The sequence below is a fragment of the Macaca thibetana genome, chromosome 8, assembly GCF_024542745.1.
Source record: "Macaca thibetana thibetana isolate TM-01 chromosome 8, ASM2454274v1, whole genome shotgun sequence".
Taxonomy (NCBI): Eukaryota; Metazoa; Chordata; class Mammalia; order Primates; family Cercopithecidae; genus Macaca; species Macaca thibetana.
The window spans coordinates 64,876,658-64,904,073 of NC_065585.1; the positions used below are offsets into that span (position 1 = coordinate 64,876,658).

Sequence of the window (27,416 nt, forward strand, 5' to 3'; positions counted from 1 at the left end):
TTGCTAAATTATAGATATATGTGTTTGTATATATATGTGTGTGTGTGTGTGTGTGTGTGTGTGTATCACCAGGCTGGAGTGCAGTGGTGCGATCTCAGCTCACTGCAACTTCTACCTCCCAAGTTAGAGATTCTTGTGCCTCAGCCTCACGAGTAATTGGGACTACAGGTGCGCGCCACCATGCCCAGCTAATCTTTGTATTTTTAGTAGAGACAGAGACAGGGTTTCACCTTGTTGGCCAGGATGGTCTTGATCTCTTGACCTTGTGATCCACCTGCCTGGGTCTCCCAAAGTGCTGGGATGACAGGCATATGCACGACATATGGCCTACATATGCACTCTAGAAAGCTCTTCGTTGGGGTGGGTTGAGAAATATTTGCAGATGTCAGAGACTGGCAAGGAGCTTAGGGGCAGGAATCTAAGCAACACATAGTGACAGCCCAAACTAGGCAGGAGGGCAGGATGGCAGGATTGGAGGCAGGGAGCGAAGTGGATGTCCAGAGAGTAAGATGGAGCCACAACATCTCAGAGAGGTAGGAAGAGAAAAAGCAGGAGGGAGGAGAGGAATGGAGATTTCAGACTGAAGTTCAGTGTCAGATGGCCTTGGTGTGGCCAGATGAGGGTAGTGACCCAGAACTGTCCTTAGTGGAAGGTAGGTGGAAGGGGCAGCAACAGGGCTGCAGGGGGTTGAGGAGTAATGGGCAGTGAGGAAGTAAGACCTGAGAGCCAAGACTCAGGGAAGACGAGAGGAGAGAGAAGCAGTTCCCAGGTCAAGTTGTAGGGCTTGGAATCCGGGAGAAACAGCAAATCCTTATGTGCACCCATTGTTTGCAGGTAAGGGGCTTGGGGCTGTTTGAAGATAAATGTGATTAAAGAAGATCAACCAACTAGTAAATGGCTGAATCAGTGTGTATGCCCCTTTCCATCAGAATTATCCTGGAGGCTGCGGTAGCCATTCTGGGTGGCTTATCACCCAGTTCTGGAGGTTAGAAGTCTGAAATGAAGGCGTTGGCAGGGTCTTGCTCCCTCTGAAACGTGCAGGGCAATGAATCCTTCTTGCCGCCTCCTCACTTCTGGTGGTTGCTTGCACACCTTGGTGTTCCTTGTTCTGTTGTGATGTCACCCCGATCTCTGTGTGTTCTCTGTGCTTTGCGCTGTGTATCTTCACATAATCTCTTCCCTGAGTCTCTGTGTTCAAATTTCCTTCTTATAAGGACATGAACCATTGGATTAGAGTTCACTAATCCAGTGTGACCTCATCTTAACTTGATTACATCTCCAGAGATCCTGTTTCCAAATGAAGACACATTCATTGTTGTCACGGGTTAGGAAATTGAAGACATCTTTAAAGGCAGCAGAGTTCAACTCACAACACCATCTAATTTCAAAGCTCATCTTGTCTTTTTGTATTCTTTTAAAAATCTGTCCTCAGTCTTCTCATCTTTATATAATGAAGCATTTGACTTAAACCAGGGGTCCCCAACCCCCAGTTGGTGGACTGGTACCTGTCTGTGGCCTGTTAGGAACTGGTGAGTGACAGGCGAGTGAGCATTACCGCCTGGGCTCTGCCTCCTGTCAGATCAGTGGTGGCATTAGATTCTCATAGGAGCGTGAATCCTATTGCGAACCGCACATGCAAGGGATCTAGGTTGCACACTCCTTATGAGAATCTAATGCCTGATGATCTGAGGTGGAACGGTTTCCTCCCAAAACCATCCACCCGCAACCCCCGTGGAAAAATTGTCTGCCATGAAGCCAGTCCCTGGTGCAAAAAACATTGGGGACTGCTGACTTAAACGATTCAGAATTCTTTCAGATCTAAAATTGTATGATAGTGGCCAAAAAACTTTTAATCAATAATCATAGAAAGTCTTGAAGCACTTGGTCATAATTGGAATAAAAGTCAAAGATGAAGAACTAGAGGGAAGAGAACCGTTTAAGTGGGTGCTCCAAAAGGGGGGTTGGGGTTGCACCCAAGCAGAGAGAGGTGCTTCTCAAACTCTTATTTGTGGCTTATGTGTAGGTTCTACATTTTTAGTGAAAACACTTTTGCTGCTTTCCCCAGTTGAAATTTGTGGAAGTTGTGGCAAATGGGTGGTTATGCATAGGAAAGTAAAGAGAGGGTTACTCTAATTAAATCTTTAATGAATAATTCAGTTCAGATGCAATATTAGCATTGGCTCTGTTCTAGGCACTGTGAGTTCTGAGACGGCAAGATAAGAAAGTGACCTCAGGACTTTATAGTCTAGAACTAGAGACGTGTTCAGGACTAAGCTCTTTGCTGTTCTTGGTCACTGTGCCCTGCGTTTCCCTGCTCTGACCACACTCACACACACACATTTCCACTTTGTCTTCTCCATGTTATTCACAAAGACTCTGAAGTCTTGAAGTGTTGTATGTATTTCATTAAATCTAAGACACCACAGATTGTAAGATGTTACTATTATTTTGTTTCATTAAGTATAAAATATGCTGATAGTTAAACTAAAAAAATCCTGCTTTATCATCACTTAAATTGTTTTAAAATCTTTTTTAAAAAATTGTTTTTAGTAGAGATGGGGTTTCACCACGTTGTGCTGGCTGGTCTCGAACTCCTGGACTCAAGTGATCTACCCATCTCTGCCTCCCAAAGTGCTGGGATTACAGGAGTGTGTGAGCCACCCTGCCCAGCCCCCTAAAATTTTTTATTTAAATTTTTGTCGTCATTGTTTTGAGACAGGGTCTTGCTCTTCTTGCTCTGTTGCCCAGGCTGGAGTGCAGTAGCATGATCACAGCTCATTCAACTGTAACCTAGGCCCAAGCGATCCTCCTGCCGCAGCCTCCTGAGTAGCTGGGACTACAGGTACAGGCCATTATACCCGGCTAATGACTTTTGAGTTTTTGTAGATACAGGATCTCACTTTGTTGCCTAGGCTGGTCTCGAACTCCTGGGCTCAAGTGATCCTCCCACCTTGGCCTCCCAAAGTGCTGGCATTACAGGTATGAGCCACTGCGCCCGGCCAAAAATTTTATGTTTATTGAAGTTCTTTTTTAGATTTATTCAGACATTTACACTGATCATAACACTCCTGTGCATATTTTCTAAAATAAAAACGAACATTTCCTAAAATGTCTTCACACCTATAATTTAACTTATTTGAACTGCTTTTCAACTTGGAGTAATCTATGTCTATTCTATTGATTTATTTTCCTCACATAAAATGTCTGTGGTGCAGCCTTTCGTAAGAGACGTCTGTAACTGGACCTGGCATTTTTGAAGCCACTTTGCAAATTTTGAGGCGTGTTTGCTGGTGATAACCATGTCACAATGACTGGCTGATTAATTGTACAGTGCATCTCAAAGATGTAAAATGTAAAAAGTATCTTCAGATTGATGGGATGTGTCTCTGCTTGTCTTCTCCATCCTCATCCCGGAGACACTAGAAATCTCACCTGGGAATCAGTGAGATGCGTCACCCTGCCAGTGGGCTCCAGAACCTTCCCAGGGCAGGCCACCCTCTACCTAGCTTGCTGGAAGGACTTTTCCAAAGACAAGTCTAGACTTGTCACTCCCCTACCTAAAGCTCTTTAGGGAGCCCATGGGTGGAACTAAAGACAGGCTGACAATCTGTTTGCATAGCTAGATGAAGAGAATTAAGGCAATGGCTAAAATGTTAATAACCTGATGGAAGAAATTATCACTCATTTTCAGTCATTTGGGTTTGATAATGTTATCTGTGACTTTCAAACCAGGGATCCCCACAAGTTCCTTTTTTCTTTCCTCGGGAAAGAAAAAAGTTTCTATGGAGAAAGACTAGGCCCTGTTTCGTTGTCCTGCCATGATCATTGATATTTCTCTAAGAAAAGATATTCATGAAGGAGCTGAGTCGAGAGACAGAAAGACCCAAGTATTAATCGTGCCTCTGTATATTAATCCTGCCTCTGGGCAAATTATATAGCCTTAGAGGACTGCAGTTTCCTAGTAAAAAAAAATACTCCTCTCAGGTGGTGGTTATGGGGTGTTTTTATTTTTATAAGATAACGTAGACTTCCCCTCACAGTGGCTGGTGTAGTAAATGTCAGTAGATATTAATCGTATTTTCCCCACCATATTTGTCTTTTAAAAACAGCTTTCCATCAGATTCTGAGAAAAAAAAAACATTAAAATTAATGAACGAATAAGTTTCAGATTATGGTTTTCAATAATCTATACTTTTAAATGTTGTTGTTTTCCACCTTTCATGCTATGAATGAGAAATTGATCTTTTCTTCCAAAAGCCAGACTCTGTTTTCGTATTAAATACTGTACTATTACTGAACATACAAGAAACAGGATCATATCTAGATGAATATATAAGGCAAAATTTGGATTCCCAGGTTTGGGGAAACTTTAGTTGGAATTAATGAAGACTGCTTTTGATCTAGTCTGCCAGATTCTTTCTCTTTTTAGGGTCTTATTATTGCTTCTAGATACCTTTCAGGTCTTACTGTAAGCCTCCTACTTTTGTCTTTGTTTTCAGGTCAGTGATTTGAAGCATTTGTTTTTACATCAGACTGTCTAGGTTTAAAATCTGACCTCTACCAAACATTTAGGTGTGTTCACCTGGGCAAGTCGCTGAATGTCTGTAAGCTCCAGGTTCCTGATTTGTAAACGGTGACGGGGGACCCCCACCTCACTGAAGTGTTGCACATAGGTATTTAAAACACTTAATTTGGACTTGTCTGTAAATGGAATGCACTCTGTCATGGTGGCTGTGGTTAATAATTTTCGCAAGGCATGACTGTGATGTTTTGCTGCTGATTTTGGTACCTACCATTCTGTTCTTCCTTGGTGTTCTTTAATTGCTAATTTTTTTTTTCCAGACTGCACCTTTTAATTTGAATGATGATGATTTGCTGCCACCTACAGGCTAATTTGGAAAGAGCAGAACATGTCATTACCAACTTTCTTAGATGCTGAATATAAAATCTCAAGGTCATCCTGGCAGACTTGAAGCCAACTGGACAACCCGTCATCCTCTTTTCTGAGAGATTTATTTTCCTTGATACCCTAGCCACATATTTGAATAGAACCAGAATCCCCTTGGATTCTTTTTGAAATGGGCAGTATACATAAAGCATTGTTAGCAATCAGATACTGTATTTTTCCCCTTCTTTGGGTAGATTTGCAAAAGAGTGTGTATCAAAAAAGCATGAAAGAGTCTTTGCTATTTAAGTAATAGTTTGGTACCTGAGTTTTGCTTGTTTTGTTTTGGAGATCTGCTCTAGTTGGAGAACTTGGGAGTTCTGTACAAAACATTAAAAATAAAATAATGTGTAACACGTAGCTCTGTTATGGTTCTTACTGTGTTGCCTTATATGATTGTTACTTGAATGTCTGACTCCCAGTTTCAATCTCATACAACTTTCTTCACATAATCTAACATAGAGGATAGATTTACAAGCACACACAGATGCTGGGAAATGGTTTCTGACAGTACATAGGACAGCACCTTGTTCACGGTGTGATTTGGCTGGAGTTGGAGTAAGAGGTGCCAATGCCAGCTAGCAGGAGACGGGTCCAGTAAGGGCTGTGTGCCAACCTCACACTTTGCTTTGAAAACAGTAAGGAACCACCAAAGGATTTTAGGCTGAAGAGTGACACAATCAGATTTCTATTATAGAAATATTATTTGGGCAGTCTGTTCACAGATATTTTAGAGGAAGACCTGTGGAAGCAATTATGCATTGAGCTTTTCTACCTGCTGATTGTACCGATTAAGTATTTTATATGCAGTCAAGAGCTTACTCATATTTTTTGCCAGTCTGATTTGTGGTTTTTGAATTATTTGTGTTACTTTTATGGCTTTCACAGTTCTGTACATACTTTCCAGGTAGGCACTATTTTGGTGCTGCCATGCTGATGATTATTATAATTATTAACTACTGTTAATCAGTGAAGTACAGCAGATCCTGTACCAAGTGCCTTTGTAACTTGTACACCATGTACATAAGCATCATCTCATTGATTCACGTAATTCTCTAATGTTTGCTGTGACGCTGGCTGCTTGTTCCACAGTGTGGCTATTCTCCTTCCTTTTTCTTCTGCGTCTGCTCCCTGGCGCCTTGTGTTGGGCAGGATGCCACATTGCTGCTGTGACTGAACTGGCACTTCTCAGAAATGGTCCTGGGGGGTAGCAGGGAACAACTGCAGTGGCTGTGATGCTCACTGGCAGGAAGAGCGGGCAGAGGAGTAAACCTTTCCCTGGTTTCTTTGCAAAAAAAAAAAAAATAATAAATAAAAATCTGTTGCCAGAGGAGACTTTGCAATCCCAAACCTGTAAACTGAACTGAAGCCTGAAGCCTAGGGTAAGGCAGCTACGGCCAGGAAGGGGGTGACAAAAAGCTTAGTCGTCAAATAATGTGCGAATATAATATTTTAAAAAATTAATGTAAAAGAAAATCATGAATAAAATATCGCAATTTTAAATAAAGACGAGATTAGCAGTAGTGCTGTTCATGCAGAGCCATTTTGGAGTTTGAGACACAAGAAAGTATCAGCAATACTGATCCTGCAGTTTAAAATTTTGGCATTTTGTTCTTCATGGGTTCTTTGAATTTGATTTAAAAAAATATTCCATTAAGATATTTATATTGAGTGCTTTAGTGGCCTCTTCAATTTTGCACCCGAGGTTGGGGTGCCTTTCTGGCCTCATCTTAGCCTGTGGGTAAGGGTTGGGCAGGAAAAGAGGGGAGATCTGAGGGGCGGCTGCCTGCTGATCACTCTCCAGTCATTCTTCCTGACAGGCTCTGTTCCAAGGGGACTGGGTGCGGCGTGATTGGTCTTCAGTAGTGTGGAATGTCTCTATGTGGCTGTTGATCATGTCTCTGAACATATAGCTTAGTATTCTTTTATAAGGGTATCTGGATTTTTTATATATATATATGAGAGATATATATGATATATATATATGGTATATGATATATATGATACATATATGAGATATATATTATTATTGTTTTTAAGCTATAAGAAGTGGCAGTGGCTCACGCCTGTAATCCGAGAACTTTGGGAGGCTGAGGCAGGAGCATGGCTTGAAGCCCGGCGTTCAAGGCCAGCCTAGGCAACATAGTGACACCCTGTCTCTACCTCCTAAAACAAACAAACAACAACAAAAAGAAAACCTACAAGAAGATGTTTTCTGCCTCCACTAATGGAAAGAAACAGAATAAAATTTACTTAGGACACTTAGTTCTTTCAGTGGTTACTCCTTTACTGAGTTTGTAAAATGTTGACTTTGATTACCACAGCAAGCTGAAGAGATGTGCAAACTCCTGCCCTGGGTTAGTGGGAAGGAGCTAAAATCTTTCATCTAATTTATACTGATTTAGTTGTACAGCAGTTTAAAGCCTCGGCAAGATCTCATTTTGGGCCCTTCACTCTTCTGCCATAACTATATAGTGACTGAGACTATGAACAGAAGCTAAGAGAATGCTATATTTTCTAAATTCGTATTTTGGCAGAATCTACTTGGTGGTTTCCGGCGGTTAGCTCAGATTTTTTGTCCTTTGCTGAGAGAGCCAGGTCATTTGAATGTCCAGAGGTGAGATATGTGGATCTACTCTAATTGGCTTTATTCTGGCTGGGACAGTGGAGGAGCTTAAAGAAGGATTTTACTTAGAATTTGTACTTTAAACAATTGTTTAAATCCCCAACCAGGTCTGCTGAGAACAGAGCCGGTCCCTGAGGAAGGAGAAGATGTTGCTGCCACCATCAGTGCCACAGAGACCCTCTCAGAAGAGGAGCGGGAAGAGCTAAGAAGAGAACTTGCAAAGGTAAAGAACCATTCCTTTTGTAACTTTATTTTTGCACTTAAAATGTACTGTCATTTGTGATTCTAGAGTACATGGTGATATGTTTATAGTTAGTTCCAGGGGAGAGAAAGTACATGTGTTTACTTCTCCAGCAGGTCTTGAGTAGGGGAGAGGAGATAGAAGAGGGTGACGTCGGTTCGTTTTTATATGAGAAAAATGTATATATGGGTAAAATAGATGTGAAAAGTAGGGTGTGAAACAGGAAATGAATGAGAGGAGTACTCGCGTTCTTCTAAGGGACTTCACCAAGGTCTGATACACTTGCTCTTCAGTGCATCAATGACTTTGTTCTACCCTTGGCTGTGTTGCAGAGATGGGCACTTTCGAACTTCCTTCCACCTTTCCTTCCTTCCAGTTCCCTCCTTCCCTCCCTTCCCTCCCCACCTTGCCTGCCTTCCCTCCCCTCCCTCCCTTCCTTCCCCTCCCTCCCTTTAGTCCTTCTTTCCCTTCCCCTTCTCTCCCCTCCGTCCTTCCCTCCGTCCCTCCCTCCCTTCCTCCCTTCCTTCCTCCCTCCCTCCCTCCCTCATTCACTCTCCCTCTTCCCTCCCTTCTTTCTTTTTTCTTTCCTAACTTCTTCCATGAAATTCATTTAACATAAAAATTAACCATTTTATTCTATTTTATTTTTTGAGATGGAGTCTTGCTCTATTGCTCAGGCTGGAGTGCAGTGGCACAATCTTGGCTCCTTGCAACCTCCACCTCCTGGGTTCAAGCGATTCTCCTGCCTCAGCATCCTGAGTAGCTGGAATTACAGGTGTGTGCCACCGTGCCCAGCTAAGTTTTATATTTTTAGTAGAGATGGGTTTTGCCATGTTGGCCAGGCTGGTTTCGAACTCCTGACCTTAAGTGATCCACCGGCCTTGGTCTCCCAAAGTGCTGGGATTACAGGGAAGAAATTAACCATTTTAAAGAGTAGAATTCAGTAACATGTAACATTCACAATGTTGTGCAGCTGTCAACCCTTTCAAGTTCCACACATTTTCATCACCTCCAAGGAGATCCCTGTAGTCATTAAGCATTCGTTCCTGGCTCCCCTCCTTCAACCCCTGGCAATACCTAATTTGCTTTGTGACTCTATGGATTTAACTATCTTTTGGTTATTTCATATAAATGGAATCATACAATATGTAACCTTATGTATCTGGGTTCTTTCCCTTCATGTTTTTGAGCTTTATTCATGGTGTAGCACATGTCTGCTTCATTCTGTTTAATGGCTAAATAATATTCCATTGTATATATCTACTGTATTTTGTTTATCCATTCGTCCGTTCATAGGCATTTGGGTGATTTTCACCTTTGACTATGGTGGGTAGTGAATTAGGAACCTTTTATGGACAAATACTTGCTTAAGTACCTAGTTTCAGTTCTTTTGCATATATGCCTAGATATGGAATTGTTTCATTATGTGGTAGTTGCATGTTTAATGTTTTAAAAAAATTTTAACTTTTTTTTTAAGAGACAAGGTCTCACTGTGTTGTGTGGGTTGGTGGATTGTGCAGTGGCATGATTATAACTCACTATAATGTTGAACTCCTGGGCCAAGCAATCCTCCTGCCTCAGCCTCCTGAGTAGCTGGGACTCCAGGTACACGCCATTATGCCTGGCAGATTTTTTAGTTTTTATTTTTCATAGAGATGAGATTTTGCTATGTTGCCCAAGCTGGTTTCAAACTCCTGGCCTCAAGTGATCCTCCTACCTGGGCCTCCCAAAGTGTTGGGATTACAGGTGTGAGCCATCGTTCCTGGCCCATGTTTCAAGTTTTTCGGGGAACCACCAAACTGTTTTCACAATATTGACACCATTTAATATTCCTATTAGCAATTTCTCCACATCCCTGGCAATTTGTTATTTTCTGTGTTTTTGATTATAGTCATCCTAGTGGGTGTGAAGTGATATCTCATTGTGGTTTTGATTTGTGCTTTTGCTGTTATATCTAAGAATTCATTTCTGAATCCCAGATCATGAAGATTTACCCCTGTGTTTTCCTCTAAGACTTTATTATAGTGTTGGCTCTTAAGATTTAAGCCCTTGATCCATTTTGAGTTAATTCGTGTATGTGCTTTTGGTAGGGATCCAACTTTATTCTTTTGCATGTGGCTAGTTTTCCCCAGTGAATGCTTGTGGCATCCTTGTTTAAAAAAAAGAAATTCAGTTTACTATAGATGTATGAGTTTATTTCTGGACTCTGAATTTAGTTACATTCATGTATGTGTCTTTTCTTTTGACAGTATCACACTATTTTGATTACTATAGCTTTGTAGTAAGTTTTGAAATCGAGAAGTATGAATTCTTTACCTTTTTCTTCTTTTTGAAAATCGTTATTCCTTGCAATTCCATATGAATTTCAGAATCTGCTTTTCCACCCACACAAAAATGCTATTGGCATTTTGATAGGACTTGCATTCAATTTATAGATTGACTTGGTAAGTATTGCCATTTTAACAATATTAAGTCTTCCAGTCCGTGAACATGAAATGTCTTTCCATTTATTTAGTTCTTAATTTATTTTAGCAATTACAAAACATTTTTCTTTGTACGAGTCTTACACTTCCTTAGTTATATTTATTCCTAAGTGTTTTATTATTTTTGATGTGATTGAAATGGATTTTTAAAAAAATTTTCTTTTCAGGTTGTTTATTGCTGTTATATAGAAATATAACTGAATATTATATCTTGATCTTATATTTTGCAGCTTTATTGAATTTATGAGCTCAAATATATTAAAAAAATTTTTTTTGAGACAGGGTATCACTCTGTCACCCAGGCTAGAGTGCAGTGATATGATCATGGCTCAGTGCGACCTTGACTTTCCAGCTCAAGTGATCCTCCTGCCTCAGTCTCCTGAGTAGCTAGGACTACAGGCACTTGCCACCATCTGCCTGGTTAATTTTTTTATTTTTCAGTAGAGATGGGGTCTTGCTACATTTCTGGACTCAATTGATTCTCCTGCCATGGCCTCTCAAGGCATGAGGCACCACACCCACTCTTGAATAGATTTTTTTGTGGATTTTTTTTTTTTTTTTTTTTTGAGACAGTTTCACTCTTGTTGCCCAGGCTGGAGTGCAATGGCATGATCTCGGCTCACCGCAACCTCCGCCTCCTGGGTTCAAGCGATTCTTCTGCCTCAGCCTCCCAAGTAGCTGGGATTACAGGAATGTGCCACCATGCCCGGCTAATTTTGTATTTTTAGTAGAGATGAGGTTTCTGCATGTTGGTCAGCCTGGTTGCGAACTCCCGACCTCAGGTGATCCGCCCACCTCAGCCTCCCAAAGTGCTGGGATTACAGGCATGAGCCACCGTGCCTGGCCTTTTTTGTGATTCTTTAGGACTTTCTATATATGAAATCATGTCATCTGTGATTAAACACAGTTTTACTTTTCCTTTCCAATTTGCATGCCTTTGATTTATTTTTGCTGTCTAACTGCTTTGGCTAAACCTCTTCAGTACAATATTGTGTAAAAATGGTAAAAATGGGTATCCCTGTCTTTTTCTCTTATCTTAGGGGGAAAGCTTTCAGTCTTTGACCATAAGTATGATATTAGCTGTCATTTTTTCACAAATGGACTTGCGTTGAGGAAGTTCTCTTTTATTCCTAGTTTTAGTGTTTTTTTTTTTTTCCCCCAGGAAAGAGTATTGGATTTTTATGAAATGCTTTTTCTTCACATATTGAAATGATTGTATTTTTTTCCTTTTATTATTATATTAATGTGGTATATGACACTGATTGATTTTCATGTGTTGAATAATTGTTGCATTCCTAGGATATATTCCACTTGGTCATGTTTTATAATCCTTTTGATATGCTTCTGGATATTCATAAGAGATACGGGCTGCCATTTTCTTGTGATGTCTTTCCCTGGCTTTGGTAAATAGGGTAATGCTGGCCTCTTATGATGAGTTGGAAAGTGTTCTACCATCTTCTGTTTTTTAGAAGAGTTTGAAAAGGTTTGTCCATTCTTTAAGTGTTTGGTAGAATTAACCATTGAAGCTATCTACTTTTAGACTTTTCTTTGGGAGATTTTTGATACTGGTTCAATCTCTTTACCTGTTCAGATTTTCTCTATTTTGTTGGGTCAGTTTGATCATTTATATATTTCTATGAATTTGTCCATTTACTCTAGACTATCTAGTATGTTGGTGTACAATTGCTTATAGTATTCTTTTGTAATCCTTTCTGTTCCTGTAAAGTTAGTATTAATGTCCCCACTTTCATTTGGTTCTAGTTATTTATGTCTTCTCTCCTTTTTTCTGTCAGTCTAGCTATAGGTTTGTCAAGTTTGCTCATCTTTTTCTTCTGTTCCCTTCCGTTCCTTTTTTGAGATGGAGCCTTGCTCTGTCGCTGAGGCGGCTGGAGTGCAGTAGCAGCAATCTTGGCACACTGCAGCCTCTGACTCCAGGGTTCAAGCAATTCTCGTGTCTCAGCCTCCCCGGTATCTGGGACTACAGGCATGCACCATCACGCCTGACTAATTTTTGTATTTTTAGTAGAGACGAGGTTTCACCATGTTGGCCAGGCTGGTCTCGAACTTCTTTTTTTTGTTTCGAGATGGAGCCTCACTCTGTTGCCCAGGCTGGAGTGCAACGGTGCAATCTCGGCTCACTGCAACCTCTGACTCCCAGGTTCAAGCGATTCTCCTGCCTCAGCCTCCCGAAGAGCTGGGATTATAGGTACGCGCCACCACTCCCAGCTAATTTTTGTATTTTTAATAGAGACGGGGTTTCAGTGTGTTGGTCAGACCGGTCTCCAACTCCTCCCCTCAGGTGATCCGACCTCCTTGGCCTCCCAAAGTGCTGGGATTACCGGCATGAGCCACTGCCCCTGGCCGTCTTTTTCTTTTCTTTTTTTTCTTTTTTTTAACCCTTAATGCATTGTTGATCTTTTTAAAGAATGAACTTTTGCCGGGCGCGGTGGCTCACACCTGTAATCCCAGCACTTTGGAAGGCCGAGGCGGGCGGACACAAGGTCAGGAGATCGAGACCACGGTGAAACCCCGTCTCTACTAAAAATACAAAAAATTAGCCGGGCGCGGTTGTGGGCGCCTGTAGTCCCAGCTACTCGGGAGGCTGAGGCAGGAGAATGGCGTGAACCCGGGAGGCGGAGCTTGCAGTGAGCCGAGATCGCGCCACTGCACTCCAGCCTGGGCGACAGAGCGAGACTCCGTCTCAAAAAAAAAAAAAAAAAAAAAAAAAAAAAAAAAAAAAAAAAAAAGAATGAACTTTTGCTTTTATTCATTCTCTCTATTGTTTTCTTTTGTCTGTTTTGTTTATCTTCACTCTAATATCTAATCTCTTCCTTATTATTCCCTTCCTTCTCTTAGTTTTGGGTGTAGCTTACTATTTTTTAAATTTTTCTCTAATTCCTTAAGGTGTAGAGTTAGGTTATTGAGTTTTTTTTAAAATGGAGGCATTTACAGCTATACATTTCTTACTGACAGTGCTTCAACTGCATCCCATAAGTTTTAATATGTTGTTTTTGTTTTCCTTCATTTCAAGGTGTTTTCGAATTTCCTTTGTGACTTCTTTTTTGGCCCATTGGTGGTTTAAAAGTGTGTGGTTTGATTTTTACATAGTTGTGAATTTTCTGGTTTTCCTTTTGTTTTTGATTTCCAGTTTCATGGTGGTGGTTGGAGAAGGTGCTTTGTATGACTTTAAGTTTATAGAGACTTGTTTTGTTGCCTAACATATACTCTGCCCTGGAGAATGTTCCATGTGCATTTGAGAAGAGTGTACTTTCTATTTTGGGGTGAGTTGTTCTGTACATGTATGTGTTAGGTCTAGTTGATGTATGGTATTGTTCAAGTCTATCTCTTTGATCTTCTGTCTGTTTGTACTACTCATTTTTTTTACCCAAAGTTTTATAAAGAGTGGGATAGAATGGATAAGGCAGATGGGTGATAAACTGTTTTGTTTTTTTTTTTTTTTTTGAGACAGGGTTTCACTTTGTTGTTTCCCAGGCTGGAGTGTGGTGGCGTGATCTTGGCTCACTGCAACCTCTGCCTCCCAGGCTCAAGTGATTCTCCTGCCTCAGCCTCCTGAGTAGCTGGGACTATAGGCACGTGTCACCATGCCCAGCTAATTTTTTTTTTGTTTTTTGTTTTTTGTTTTTTGTTTTTGTTTTTTGAGATGGAGTCTCGCTCTGTCGCCCAGGCTGGAGTGCAGTGGCGCGATCTCGGCTCACTGCAAGCTCCGCCTCCTGGGTTTACGCCATTCTCCTGCCTCAGCCTCCTGAGTAGCTGGGACTACAGGCGCCCGCCACCGCGCCCGGCTAATTTTTTGTATTTTTAGTAGAGACGGGGTTTCACCGTGGTCTCGATCTCCTGACCTTGTGATCCGCCCGCCTCGGCCTCCCAAAGTGCTGGGATTACAGGCGTGAGCCACCGCGCCCGGCCCCCAGCTAATTTTTATATTTTTAGTAGAGATGGGGTTTTGTCATGTAGGCCAGGCTGGTCTCGAACTTCTGACCTTGGGCGATCCATCTGCCTTGGCCCCCCAAAGTGCTGGGATTACAGGCATGGGCTGCCATGCCTGGTGATATATTTTTATATTTGTAGAGGGCATCAGAATACAAATAACCTTTTCCCATTTAACTGATTTTTCAAAAACATTTTTATGCCAATATACTTTTCTGCAACCTCATTTTAAATTGCTTCATAGTCCATTTTGAATTTCCGCAAGCTCATTTTAAATTTATATTATTTATAAACATTTGGATTGTTCCCATTTTTTGCTATTATGAATAATAGTTTGAAGTAAATACCTTCATGTAAGCCTTTATGCACTTCTTTAATTAGTGCTTTAGGATAAAGTCCTGGAAGTAGCATTATGCCTGGGTCTAATGGTTTTTAAGAGTATATAGCAACATGGCCAAAATGCTATGCAGAATATTTCTTACAATGTTTTGAAAGAGCATTTTTTTTTTCAAATCCTTGGCAGTTCTCAATATTGTTTTATTATCAACAAAATAAAAATAATAGTGATAGCACCTAATGCTATCCCACATGGGCTGTGTGGGAGGTGTTAAGCTGAGCTCTTTACATGCATTATTTCATTAATTATTACAACAGTCTTATGGGGCAGGTGTTATTATCATGATTGATGGAAGAGGAAACATAGTCTTTATTTAACAAACGAAGTTACCAGCTGTATGATTTGTAAATATTTTCTCCCATTCTGTGGATTTTCCTTTTCATTTTCTTTATAGTCCCCTTTAAAACATTTTTAAACTTAAATTTTTTATTAAAAAATTTTAGATTCAAGGGGTACATGTGCGGGTTTGTTACATGTTAATGCCTCATGATGTTGAGGTTTGGGCTTCTAATGATCCTGTTGCCCAAGTAGTGAACATAGTTTTTCAACTCTTTCCCCCAACTCTCCCTCTCCACCTCTGGAATCCCCAGTGTTTAGTGTTCACATCTTTGTGTCCGTGTGTACCCAATATTTAGCTCCCACTTATAAGTCAGAACATGTGGTATTTGGTTTTCCGTTTCTGTGTTAATCTGATTAGGAAGATGGCCTCTAGCTGTATCCATGTTGCAGCAAAGGACATGATTTTGTACTTTTTAGAAAGGGCTGCATAGTATTCCATGATGTATATGTACCACATTGGATAATGGGCACCTGGGTTGATTTCATGTCTTAGCCATTGTGAATAGTGATGCAATAAACATATGAGTGCAGGTGTCTTTTTGGTCGAACAATTTCTATACCCAGTAATGGGATTGCTGCCAGGGATCCCATTCCCAATGGGAATGGTAGCTCTGTATTAAGTTATTTGAGAAGTATCCAAATTGCGTTCCACAGTGGCTGAACTTTAGGACTGTTATGAATAATGCCGCTGTAAGCAATTGTATACAGCTTTTTGTATGGGTGTATTTTTTTTTTTATTGTTGTTTGTTTGTTTTTTGAGACAGAGTCTTGCTCTGCCAGGCTGGAGTGTAGTAGCGTGATCTCAGCTCACTGCAACCTCTGCCTCACGGGTTCAAGCGATTCTCCTGCATCAGCCTCCTGAGTAGCTGGGATTGTAGGTGCACCACCACCATGCCTGGCTAATTTTTGTGTTTTAGTAGTATGAGGTTTCACCATGTTAGCCAGGCTGGTCTAAAACCCCTGACCTCAAGTGATCTGTCCACCTTGGCCTCCCAAAGTGCTGGGATTACAGCTGTGAGCCATTGCACCCAGGCTGGATGTGTTTTCAATTCTCTTGGTTATGTATACCTAGGAGTGGAGTTGCTGGGTCATATGGTAGCTCTATGTTTAACTTTTTGAGGAACTCTTAAACTGCGTTGCTGCCAAACTTCATTTTACATTCTCACCAGCTGTGTCTGAGGGTTCCAGTTTCTCCACATCCTTGCCAACATTTATTAATGTCTGTTTTTTTTTTTTTTAATATAGCCATCCTAATGGGTATGAAGTGGTATCTCCTTGTGGTTTTGAGTTGCATTTCTCAAATTACTAATGAATGGTGTTAAGCATCTTTTCATGTGCTTATTGGTCATTTGTATGTCTTGGGAGAAATGTCTATTTAAGTCCTTTGCCCGTTTTCTAATTGGGTTGTCTTTTTATTGAGTTGTAAGTTTCTTTATATGTTGTGGATACTAGACTGTTATTAGATATGTAATTTGCCAATATTTTCCCCATTCTGTTGGTTGTCTTTTACTTTCACAATAGCGTCGTTTGAAGCACAACCTCTCGGCATTCTCCCTTTCCCAACCTCTAACACCCACAATGTTACTCTCTACTTAGATGGGTTCAAATTTTTTTCTTGGCTTCCACATGTGAGTAAGAACATGCAGTATTTATCTTTCTGTGCCTACTTTATTCTGCTTAACGTATTATTCTCTAGGCTCATCCATGTTGCTTCAAATGACAGGATTTCATTCTTTTTTATGGCAGAAGTGTATTCCATTGTGTATACCACATTTTCTTTATCCATTCACCTGTTGATGGACACTTGGATATTGTAAATAGTGCTGCAATAAACATGGGGGTGAAGGTATCCCCTTGATATACTGATTTCCTTTCCTTTGGATAAAATACCCAGTAGTGGGATTGCTGGATTATATGGTATTTCTATTTTTAGTTTTTCTGAGAAACCTCCATACTGTTTTTCATAGTGGCTGTACTAATTTATATTCCCACCAACAGTGTATAAGAGTTTCCTTTTCTCTGGATCCTTGCCAGCATCTGTTATTTTTTGGTTTTTTGATAACAGGCATAATAATAGGTGTGAGTTGATATCTCATTTTGATTTTGATTGGCATTTCCCTGATGATTAGTGATATTTTTAATATATTCGTTGGCCATTTATATGTCTCTTCTGAGAAATGTCTATTTAGATCCTTTGCCCACTTTTTAAATGGAATTGCTTGTTTGTTTTGCTGTTGAATTGAGTTCCTTATATATTTTGGATATTAGTCCCTTGTCAGATGAATAGTTTGCAAAAATTTTCTCCCATTCTACAGGTTATCTCTTCACTCTGTTGATGATTTCCTTTAACTTAGTCCCTTTTGTCTATTTTTGTTTTTGTTGCCTGTGTTTCTGAGGTCTTAGCTGTAAAATCTTTGTTTAGACCAATGTCCTGAAGTGTTTCTTTTATGTTTTCTTCTAGTAGTTCTATGGTTTTGGGTCCTTAGTCCATTTTGAGTTGATCTTTGCATATAGTGATAGACACATCAGACATTCTTAATCATGCTCTTTATGCTTTTAAGGTCACTCTATTTTACATGTATATGTTGAATTAAGAAATCGCAGCTGTGATGTGCTGGGCTAGGTGTGTTAGCAGCACAAGCTACCCAACAAAGGTGGGGAATATACTGTGTTGTGCATTGTTCAGAAAGATTTACAGTGGTTTGTCTTTGCAGCTTTCATTAGAGGAAGTGAGTACCTCCGAGAAGGCTAAGGGGTAGGAAACTTACCATTTAAGTCTATTCTTAGAAGTGTCTGAAGATTTGGAGTTTGAAGTAGAGACAGAGGAATTGGGAAGCTTAAGAGAGTGTACATGATAATTCAGCCAGTAAACTGAGACGTGCATTCAGAAAACCTAGATAGAAATTCTGGTTCCTACATTATTTGTTTGATGACTTTGGGCAAATCATTTAATTTACTTAATTTTGAACCTTATTCTTTCCTCTTTTTTTGTCCTTTTCTTCTCATATTCCACTTTGTCAATGTATATCTTAAAATGTGACTTACAAAACTGGGTCCAGTACTTGTGACTCTGACAAGCACAGGGGATTATTTATTTGTTCTGTACGACCTCCGTTCCAGTTAATCTTGTCTGAGAGTGATGTTGTAGGTTCTTCTTCTTCTTCTTTTTTTTTTTTTCTTTCTTGGCAGCTGCATCACATTTGATTTATCCTTTTCTCCGTTGCACTAATTTTCTTTGTTTTGTGTTCTCTAAAGATTTAATCATCTATGAAAAGATTTGACTGACTCTATGTTATTTTTAAAGGGGCATGTTGTCTTTGAAATCACAGAAATACCATGCAGGTCAGGGCTGAGAGTATGGCTTTGCAACAAGCCAGGAGACACATTTCTCTGAGGGTCTTGAATGTTAATGGATATACTTTAGGGACCTGGTTTTTCAATTTCCTGGGACCTAAAGTCTCTTCCACATGGTGTCTCTTTTTCTCTGAAATAGACTGTCTGCCCTTTTCCCTGTTTCTGAAATAGGGTCCACCCTTTTCTCTGTTTTCCTGGATTAGCCTTTTGTTCTATTCTGTTCACTTTTTCCTTTTCTTCATAGCTCCTGCTTACAGTTTTAGCTTCCTCAGTCATGTTTAAGCTTTCCATACCTTTCATAATCTCACTGTGGCCTACCTATTACCTCAAGGCTTCTTCAAGTCTTTTCAGCTTCTACTCATAATGTCATCTTACTTCTCAAACTAGATTCCTGAGTGAGAGCGATTGAATAGTTGAGCACCTCTTTTCACACCGGGCTTATCCACTGGCTCTTGATGGGTGGCTCTCAGTGGCTCAGGGCCCACCTCTAACCACCTAGCCAAGTCTGGGCAGTCAGCATTAAGGGGTTCACATGAAACCACCGCAGGGCTCTCAAGAGGAGGCAGTTTGGTTTATTATGGCCATGACTTTGCCAGACACGGAGACTGAGTATATGTATCCAGTATATATACTCATCAAATATGCAAGGAGGTTGGATTTGGGTTTGGCTTGGTTGTGTGTGTTTTGGTAGGGGATGGAGATTATTTTGATTTAGTATACAAATACAAGTTTTGTAGGCATTCAAATAGAAATGTCTAGGCTGGAAAGGCAGACCCACAGGTCGGGAGAGTGGATGTTAGAGTACTTTATAAAGTATTACGTGTGTAGAAATTTGAGTCCTAAACCTACATGAGATAGCTGAGTAAGGAAGTATAGGGAGAGAGGAGAAGGCCCAAAACAACTTAAGATGGGATTATAAAGAGCTCCCATGGAGGAGGAAAGAGAAGCTCTACAGGAGAGATCAGCAAGTAACCAGTTTACTCAACAACATTATACATTGTTTTTAGAAAGATAAATGGTTCAAAAAATGTTTAATGACTGGAATTTTTGATATAGTTCTGTGCTAATAATCTTAACTTACTGAACGACTTTTGCTATATTCCTACCCTAACCCCTTCCTCATAGGTAGAAGAAGAAATCCAGACTCTGTCTCAAGTGTTAGCAGCAAAAGAGAAGCATCTAGCAGAGATCAAGCGGAAACTTGGAATCAATTCTCTACAGGAACTAAAACAGAACATTGCCAAAGGGTGGCAAGACGTGACAGCAACATCTGCGTATGTTCCCTTGATCGTACACTGTCCTTGGGAATGTAAAGGACACTGTCGTGCCTTTTGTCTGGGGAGGGGAAGAAAAAGAGGATGAGGATGCTTCAGCAGCTTTTCTTTGGACGACATGGCACACTTTTTTTTTTTTCTGATTTTCAAGTGTACCTGCCTTTTTTGTAACTTAGATTTTCCAGACCATTTATTCTAAGGAACAGAAAGAAAGCTAGCCAGTTGGAGAAATAAAATTCAAGTCCCATAAGTGTTATGTATTGACTTGTCACAAATATGTACATTGTGTCCTTTAGTCCTCAGAATAACCCAGTAAGAATGGGTGGTGAGATAACCCTGGATAAGGAAACAGGCTCAGACAAATTAAGTTTTTAGGTCACAAACCTCTCAAAGTGTGGAGCGGGGATTCAAACTCAGGTCGGGAGCCAGTCTTTATTATTATTATTAATTTATTTTTTTTACCTTGCTCTGTATGTATCGTAAGATTCTCAGGTCATAGTCTCAGATATATGCTCTTGGCAGAGGTCAATCCCTTAAGCTTTTTGTCTTTTTGACCACACATACGATGATATAGCATTATCATAATGCAGTTTTGTTTCCTGGCACAAGGAGGAGCAAGCTTCTAGCAGCAGAATCCGAACTGCTCTGTCTTCTGTATTGAGAGCCATCTGCAGAGCTGGTGAGCGTAGAAGTTGTTTTACAGTTTAACTCTCAGAAGTGAGGCCAACTGTATTTAACATGACAGTACTTGAGTCCCCAATCTTTTGGTCCATTTTCTACCCATCTAAGTTGGCAGTGGGAAAACATACAGGAAACTTTTTTTTTGACAGTTATTACCATAAACCATGTTTTTTATTGGTATTTGATCTTGACAGGGTAAGTAAAAATGCCTGAGCATTCTTTCCCATAATGTGGGAATTGTTTTGGTAGGTATGATATTATTTTATTTGTTTTTTGTTGTTGTTGTCGTCATTTTTTTGTTTTCACTTTTCCCTTCTCTAATCTCCAGGTAGCTGGGAAGGAGGTGGCAAATTTTGCCTTTGTGTGATAGCAGATACCAAACTAGAATAATTTGAAGCATTGCATATTTTACATACTTTGTTGAAAGTCCACTAAGTCTTTATTTGGCAGCTCTAAAGACATGCAAAATTTTTTTAAAAGTATGCCCATAAAATGTATTTGGATAATAAAATACAAATGGGTCCTACTTATGCCAACTACTAATTGCTTCCGGCCCTTTTTTAGGAAATCAAGTTGACAAAGGCATCTGAGGAATTTGATTTCATTTTTGTTTTGTTTAGATTATGTGGAATAATCCAAAATTTGTTTAGATTTTGGAAAAGAACAAGAGGTGTGAGTTCTTTCAGGCCCTTGCTTATTTTCATCTTTGTTTTATGATTATTTTTAGCCCTTACCTTGACTTCTTTGGCCCTGCCTTTATAGGCCTCTGTCTTTCTGGCTGGACTAGGGCACTGCAGAAGATTGTGCCTGAGCTTAGGGTTGAACATACGAAGATGCGGTGATGCTGCCCTGCTGGTTATGAAGGATTTTAGAAGTTCTGAAAAATGTTTTCTCTTTTTGAGAGTTCTCCAGTAGGTGGTGACCACTGCACTTGAAACAATTGATGCTAGAAAAGATCAGCTGACCCTTCTTTGCTCTGTGTGTTTATAATTTAATATAGTTACAAGAAGACATCTGAAACCTTGTCCCAGGCTGGACAGAAGGCCTCAGCTGCTTTTTCGTCTGTTGGCTCAGTCATCACCAAAAAGCTGGAAGACGTAAAGTATGTCCTTGTTTTTCCTTGCTCATTAAGTAGCTGACGCAAATTAAAATGTTATTGTTGTTGCATCTGTTTCCTGACCTTGGCTGTAGTTGATGCTAGCTACTCCTGTTAGAGTGAGGGAGGGCACTCCTTCAAACCCGTACCTGGAAGGCTCACCTAAGGTCTTCTAGGCCTAGCATTCTGACATCAGATGATCATCTGATGATCATTTAAGGTTGTTGAAAAGTTCTGGTTGTGAACTTCTGTGTCTTTTTAGTTCTTCATGATCATGCAGGGTAAGTATGTCTTTGGTTGCAAATTTGTGATTGTGGGCAGAGCCTGGTGTGTTACTAGGGATGACAACAGGAGCATTGAAGTGCACGCTTCGATTCAAACTTGGCTTCACGTTCTGTATGTGACATTTTATACCATGGTGTGATTACAACATGCTCATTTGTGCACTGATTTATTCTAACCGGTAAGCTGTAACTACGTTCATGCTTAGGCCAAAATCTTGATTTTGAGTTGTTGCTTTTTTTTTTTTTTTGCATTTGTACTTTAGATTAGTCTGCAGAGTTTTCCTTGCCATTTTGATAAAACCACTTCACAGTGCTTTTGTGTCCCCCCTTCACTCATGTGGATTAGGATAGTGATGAAAATGACAAATGTGGTTTAAGTCAGCTGTGCTTCTGTTGGCATGCAAGATTTGTGTTTTTAAAAAAATGCTCAGATTGCATGGCTTTGTGTTTTGCATTTGTGGGGAAAGTGGATCTTACAACCAGAATTTCTTGGTTGAATAGGTTTGGTCAATTTATGTGTTATACTTTATATAAAATAACTAAATTCCTCGCTCATTATATTTGGACTGTCGTCGTCTAAGCATAATGTAATAAATATAGCTTTCTTGAATTCTCTTGACAATTATGTGTATATCTATTAGGTGTTCATTTTCTCTATGCTGACTGAATTGTGTAGCAGTTTAGAGCCCAGGGAAAACATTATACATTTTAAAACTTAGGTTATTTAATTGTTTTAGATTTATCAGAACTTCTTTCTTTTTTAATGCTTACTCTGGCTTCTTACAGATTGCAAGCCTTTTCACATTCCTTTAGGTAAGGAGAGTTTGAACCGTCACTGCAGTCTAGCAGTTGTATAAGAAAAGTGTGCTGAGATTAGATTACTATGCTGTGTTGGATGATCGTGTTTGTCCAGTACATAATTTTCTTGCATTTGGAGTATCTTTTTCTCTAGTGCATTCCTAATTTCAAGGGAGGGTTTCTTGTATACCATGAGTAATTGATAAATTAAAAGAAGTATTTGACACTGTGGTTCAACGGATATGGAAATGATTTTGACATTTCTTTTTTACTTTTTTCTTTGGTAAAAAGAAGCAGCTTTACCGTGGCATGCAAAATCCCTCCCTTTTAATGTCTGACTTTGTTTGTTTTTGATGCTTTTGTTTCTTTGGTACTTTTGTAAGGATGTTGGAATTCTTCACCTGGGTTTCATTATGCAATTGTAATAGACTGCATATGTACTGCCTCCTGATGTTAGTCTTCCATCTTCTATTGGTTACTCTACTTTTTTTTTTTTTTTTATTGTGGTAAAATATACATAAGGTAAAATCTACCATTACTCTGTACTTTTTAATACTTGTTTTACTAGCTTATAGTTTTTACGATTTTATTATTTCTTTACACTTGTTATATTCTCTATGTACACAAGGCAACTTCATGGTTTGAAAAAGGAAAAGGTATATTAAGCTAAAAAAAGCACATTAAAAAGATGTTAGCTCAAACCATGCCTTATAGAAAGAGACTTTGTGATGTTGAGCAAACCTCTGTCTTTCCCAGGCAGACTCTATGATTATCTAATCAGTTGTTGGAGGAATCTAAGGTGGAGGAAAGTCTTTAGAGTGTAAGCAGGAAGGATAATATAGTAGTCTTCATCTCTGTTCCCATTGATGCAGATTATTTTCTTAAGCAGTCACTCATGGTAGTCTAGCTACTTGCCTTTTTAAGTAAGCAAACAGGTACTTATAGCTTCTGTCTCGGTGACACTTAGCCCTGGAAGTCAGAGTAGATTATAGGGATATATAAACTCTAAATGTTGAACTATTTAAAGCTAAAATTATGCTAAAAAAATCAAGTAACCAATGATAGGTGATTGTGTATCGTTGGCATTCAGTTAAAAAGTGCTCTAAGTAACTGAATACATCACCCATTCTGCTGACATTAGAGTGTCTACTGTGGACAGGTCCCATGGGCATAACGGTAAAGAAGACATGGCTTTTATTAGAATCAAGCTTAAAATCTTAGAGTGGAGTAGGGGAAAAGTGGGGACTTGGGATAAGTTAAGAATGGAAGAGCCTCATCAGTACTGGTTATAAAATGTTAGGTGTGATGCAAACATCAATATAAGATATAAAAGTAAGGGCTATTGAGGACGATGTTTCTTCAGTACATACCACTAGACTTTTCTATACCTTTAAAGAATACCTTTCTATACCTTAAAGCCATACCTAGATATGGCTCAGTGTGTGCTGTCTTATTAATTCATCAGCAACAAATTATGTTTTGCAACTCTTTTCTAGCTCATTTTACAGTCACTTTGTCCATTTTATTTTAAAAATATTGAGATTATGCTGTACCATTTTCAGTCTTGTTTTTAATAAATATTAAGTTTTTATGAATATTTAATTGCCCATCAGCATGTGGGGGTTAAAGTAAGGCTTTTGATTAAAATGAGAGAAATGAGATTATCTTTTGAAAGTTAAACTTTGTAATTCTTACAAATCAAAGGCTAGGTAAAGGCATTTAAAAAAATAATTCCAAGGCCAAGAAGTGATTGTGTTCTGATTTAATGTGTTCACATACATAAAGAAAACCTACATCTTTTAGATTATGTGAGTCACAGAGGCAAATATTGGCCACATTCCCTCAAGAACTATCCAAGGAAAGAGAGCTTAGGCTGTAGATTTTGAGTGTTACAATCCCAGCAGTAAGTCCTTTTCTCCCACGGAGATGGATGCAGTAGGCTCCTTTTGCTAAGTGCTATGAAATAGTTGATTAATCCTTAATCCCACTCACTGTTTGTTTTAGGTCCATTTTACCTGGCAAACTTATGCCAGTGATTTTACTCCCTAATGTAATTATGGATATAGAAGGAGAAAATGCACCAGTTTTGCCAACCTGAATGTATTAGACTCAGCAACAGTTTTTATTTTACATAGTTGATAAATCAGCACTTGGGATTTAGATATTTGCCTTATGCCTTGGTTGGGGGGAGGCAGATATATAAGGAAACAGAGAGAGCGAGCTGCTTTTGATGTCCTGAGATTGAGGGGCAGTGGTGATAGCGAGGCCAAGGAGGATGTGGTCATGAGTGCTGTCCTGGGAGGCCCTCTTGGGCAACCTGCTTTTCCCTCAGGTGGTATGATTATATTTCCCCTCCCATTTGCATATTTTCTATGCCTATATGAAAGTATTGACTCATGCCATTACATTTTGAGGGAAGCTTTAAAAGAACCTTCTCATTTCAGTCAGTGCCAGGGTTAAACATAAAATTTTGGTGTTATTAAAACTATACTGTAATATTCAGTAGACACATTTGTCTAATATTTTTGGTATATTTAAGAGGAAGTGCTAATTAATTTTGCCTTTATTTCCAAAGAAAATTTCTCCTTTTTAAATGTGTGTTTCTTCATGTACCCCTGTAGATATTTAATTGTTTTGGGCTCATTAAAGTCTTGCTAGACAATTCCCTTTTGCTGAAAATTTCCACCACTTAATGGGAAGAGAAATGATCTCTTTCCTTGTGTCAGAAAAAGAATGTCTTTTGATTAGAATTTGAAACACTTTAATGAACTTTTCTGTGTTTCATGCTCATATTCCCAATTTTAGTTATCAAAATTGTTTATTCATTTATTCATTCATTCTTTCACTCAGAAGTGTTTATTGAGTGCTAACTATGTGCCAGGCATTGCTGTAGACTATAGGGGTGGAGCTGAAAACCAAAATAATGCTGAAATTTGAAAGCTTGAAGGTGATATGCTTATATTTCCCCTCCTGTTTGCATATTTTCTATGCATATGTGAAAGTATAATATACAGTAGATGTTAATTCGTGTTTCAATTAAAGTCACGTGTTATAATAACAATTAACATTTATAAGCCCAGTAAGACAATAGTACCTCAGAAGTAGGTGCTATTGTTGTTTTGATATTTTAGATGAGGAAACTGAGCCATAGAGAGATTAAGGACTTCCCCAAGGTTGCCCAGCAGGTGTAAGTGGCTGATCACCAGGACTGGAACCAAGCACGGCTAGTCCCGGAGCCTGCACTGTCCTCCTGGGCCTTCCCAGAGTAATGGTGGTTTAAGACAATGCCCCTCTGGGCACTGTCCAGCACTTTGAACAATAGCCGCTGTGACCACAACATCAAGAGATTGTGTGAGGGCAAAGTGGAATAATATTACATCGATAGCTGTGAAAAGCATACGTGGTACATAGTAAGCATTCCAACGTGTTAGCCATTAATTCTTCCTTCTCCTCCTTCCTGTGCTGTGACTTCCTTCCTTCTCCTCCCTCTGCCCCCTCCCCTGTTATTAGTATTAAGGATGAAAGGATCTGATAACTGTTAGAAACAAGGAATTTAAAAAAAAAATCAATTCAGCTGTTTTTTAAACAATGACTTTTCAAATAGAGTAAATGCAGTATGAGATTGAAGAGTACTTACTGAGAATCAGATTATCCTGATTTTTTTTTCAGTGTTTTGAGGAGCCCAGGTTTGCATTCCTAGTTTGATTACAGATTAATGTATTTGAGGGTTACAAATAAGACAGAACATTTTTAATAAAATGTGCCTTATAGATGGTAACTGATTCTTACAACCTATCTATTAGAGATGATTCTGGTCCTGCAGCAATAGGACATTTTGCTTTTGAAGGTTTCCATATTACATTTAAGCTTGAATGAAACTGAAAATGATGAGCAAGTTGAAGCTTTGTGTAACTTGCCATAGAGAAGCCAGAAATGAAAGAACAGCCACCCTATAGTTACATTACGACTAGTTATTAACAAAATTGAATTTCATCTAACTGTGGGTTATGGGGAGGATCCAGCAACCAGATGGAATTGAAGTTGATGTGTGCTCCTTTTCTTCCTACTAAAATAGCTACTGTAAAAGCAGAGAGACCTTGTCTTTGACTCTATTAACTGATTTTATTCTGTATATTTATCTTCAAGGTGGTATAATGCATACAGAAAAGTGCTCAATACCAAATTCACTTTAGTGATTTTTTTCACAAAATAAACACTTAGTCTAACCACTTCCTTGCCTTTCCTTATATATTACCACTGAAACATATTTAGTAGGTATGTGCTGGGTAAAGTGGTATAGAGCCCGACCGATCCACTGCTGGAGGAAGTGATATTTTACATGGGTTCTTAGGGACAGTGACTAGAATTAGCTGTGAAATTCTGAAATGTGCACTTATCCACCTGTTTCCTCATTTTGTTGATACTATTAAATTCAATGTGTGGGTCCCCTGGACAAGGAATTTATCACGTATTTGGCCATTACTCACCTTCTTTTTCAGCGATTTCTGCCAAGATGAATGTCCTAATGAAGAGTTTTGATTATTAGGAACAGAAAGCTGTGTAACTTTTAGCTTACCTAAAAAGAAGAATGTGTTGCACAAATACAAAGTTTTTTTTTGTAATTCAAGAAGAGAAAAGGAAGCAAGGCCAGGCTCCACCCAAACCAGCTCCATCAACTGGGAAATTGAAATAGCTTCTGTTATAGAAACCAAGAAACCTGTTCCTCTCCTGCCCTGCTGGATTCCCTGCATGATCACCTCTCCTGACCTCATTTGCTCTACCTCTCTCTGTGCTTGTATTCGATTCTTTCTTTGGGAACTGGTTTCCTCTGCGTTCTGTCAGCTTTCACCTGGTCCCGCCAGATCTTCAACATCTAAGTGTCCAGAAGCTTAGTGTCCTAATTACAATATGCCAGGATAAGAGTCTTAATTGTCTTCACTCCTTCATTTT

General features: G+C 39.4%; 1 protein-coding gene across 5 annotated transcripts in view; it reads left to right on the plus strand.

Moving 5' to 3' along the window:
• The window catches only part of TPD52 (tumor protein D52), a 136,542-nt gene that overhangs the window by 100,336 nt on the left and 8,790 nt on the right, over positions 1-27,416 (plus strand). For 3 of the 5 annotated variants that reach the window (XM_050802239.1, XM_050802238.1, XM_050802240.1), the window contains exons 2-5: positions 7,679-7,794; positions 19,459-19,607; positions 21,289-21,390; positions 22,455-22,481. In XM_050802239.1, coding sequence (XP_050658196.1) covers positions 7,679-7,794; positions 19,459-19,607; positions 21,289-21,390; positions 22,455-22,481 — 394 coding nt within the window. The remainder of the gene's footprint in view (positions 1-7,678; positions 7,795-19,458; positions 19,608-21,288; positions 21,391-22,454; positions 22,482-27,416) is intronic. The other 2 variants (XM_050802241.1, XM_050802242.1) reach the window with 1 other exon arrangement.